This window comes from Opisthorchis viverrini, assembly GCF_000715545.1.
Source record: "Opisthorchis viverrini unplaced genomic scaffold opera_v5_13, whole genome shotgun sequence".
NCBI classification, from domain to species: domain Eukaryota; kingdom Metazoa; phylum Platyhelminthes; class Trematoda; order Opisthorchiida; family Opisthorchiidae; genus Opisthorchis; species Opisthorchis viverrini.
The window spans coordinates 2,890,617-2,892,371 of NW_008751669.1; the positions used below are offsets into that span (position 1 = coordinate 2,890,617).

A 1,755-nucleotide genomic window follows, 5' to 3' on the forward strand; every position below is an offset into this window, starting at 1 on the left:
ACCAGGTTCTCTAGGTTCTCTCTGTTGATTTTTCTGTGAACCATCGTTCAATGATGCTCGGGGAACTAGCGCAAATTGGTGGCTGATCAGATGGCAGTTGATCTGTTCGCCGAGCTTGGCAATTGGCTTGCAAACGTTTCGTCTCCAGTCGAGGAGACATCGTCAGTGCGCAGTTGTTGGTGCGCATTCAACTGCGCACTGACGATGTCTCCTCGACAACCGGAACGAACGTTTGCGAGCCAACTGCTAAGCTCGGCGAACAGATCAACTGGCATCCGATCAGCCACCAGTAAACACACCCGAGCTACCTATATTTCGACAAATTGACAACTAGCGCAAATATCACTTGGATTCGCCAAAACAATTAACGTCCGCAATTACTCGCCATTCCTGTTGGACGATGTCGCTGATGAAGTGCCTGCAATCACCTCAACTGTCTCTGTCACCTCAAGGCTTGAAAGGTCATCTGGTGTTTTCTCACGTGAGTTGAATATCTCGGCTTTAGCACACTACTTGGGCCAGCTCCAGCAGAAACGCCAACCGCGTTAAATGACCTCTATAGTTTTCATAAAGGAAACTACTCACAAGGCTGTTGAAAACTCTTCGACAGCCCACCACCGGTTTTGCCCTTCCACTTTGGGCTTATCAGGTAGGCGCAGTCCCCGAGTTTCCGTCAACCTTATGATCTACTTGAACCCAAATTGCACTGTTCTCGAGAAATACACTAATTTGCAAATCAATTTGGTTTTCACGGGAGACCTCTATAGTTCATCATACACCCTGATCTGAGCCTCACACATGTGAAGTGTACAGTGTTAAATGGACCAGATAATTTCAAATCCAAATATTTGGCTGTCAAAGTCAATAATCCAATAAGCTAAACTCATCCGCTCGGAAAATTTCATACCCAGCGGTGATTTGGGACCGGGTAGGGTGGAAATATTTTCCGGTCTTCGATAATTGTTGCTTCTATGTGGCATCGGAGTGCCTCTCACGGAAAGCATGTAGGTGCATGAATAAATTCACTGGTTAGCTTTCAGTCTCTCAGTGTCTGGCCTGCAGCTGACGGGAACGTCGGATCAGCTGAGTTATATCATGCGAAAGAAGTAGTAACTTTCGAAAGGCAGACATACCGATCGCAACATATGGGATACATTACCTGGGACTCATAATTAACATTTTGTAGAACCGTCTGCTCCAACGAATTACATTATTTTAGCGAGGAGCTCGGCAGAAGTGATCTCGTTAAGTATAGAAGTTCTGGTTAGGAAACCCAGTGGCTTAAGCAAGTGATCTTTCTGTATTAGATCTCTTAGGAGGGGTTGTTGAGGGAAAATAGACGTGGCTCAGCTGCGTAACTAGCGGTGCCTCTGGGCCGATGCGACTGTTTGCAGCGCGCAACTCTGCCAATCCTCAATCAAACGGGGAAATCCGAAAAAGTAAACACGGCTCCTCATAACGAAAACTACTCACAAGTTTGCTGAAAATTCTTCGAAGAACATCATAAATGAGGGATTCACTCGAGTCTCCCGCGGAAACCAAACTGATTTGCAAATGAGTGCATTTGTCATGAACACAGCTCCCTTTTTGGCCTTCTTTCTAGTGATTTGAGATCTTTTCCTGTAGATGTTGTAAGTGCCGCTCTGTGCTAAACTAACAAGAAGCGATGTACAGCTGTTTCATCTTTATTGAGAGTCATCAGCAGTGCGAACCCCACGATCTTTGTGAACACAGTGCGTCTCAACTTCCAGCTTC

General features: G+C 45.9%; 1 protein-coding gene across 1 annotated transcript in view; it reads left to right on the forward strand.

Moving 5' to 3' along the window:
• Positions 1 to 327, forward strand: part of T265_12756 (hypothetical protein) — a gene marked incomplete at both ends in the record, with an annotated part of 5,429 nt that extends 5,102 nt beyond the window's left edge. Inside the window, one exon of the mRNA XM_009165279.1 lies at positions 70 to 327. Within this exon, the coding sequence (XP_009163543.1) occupies positions 70 to 327 (258 nt within the window). The remainder of the gene's footprint in view (positions 1 to 69) is intronic.
• Positions 328 to 1,755: the final 1,428 nt, after the last annotated feature.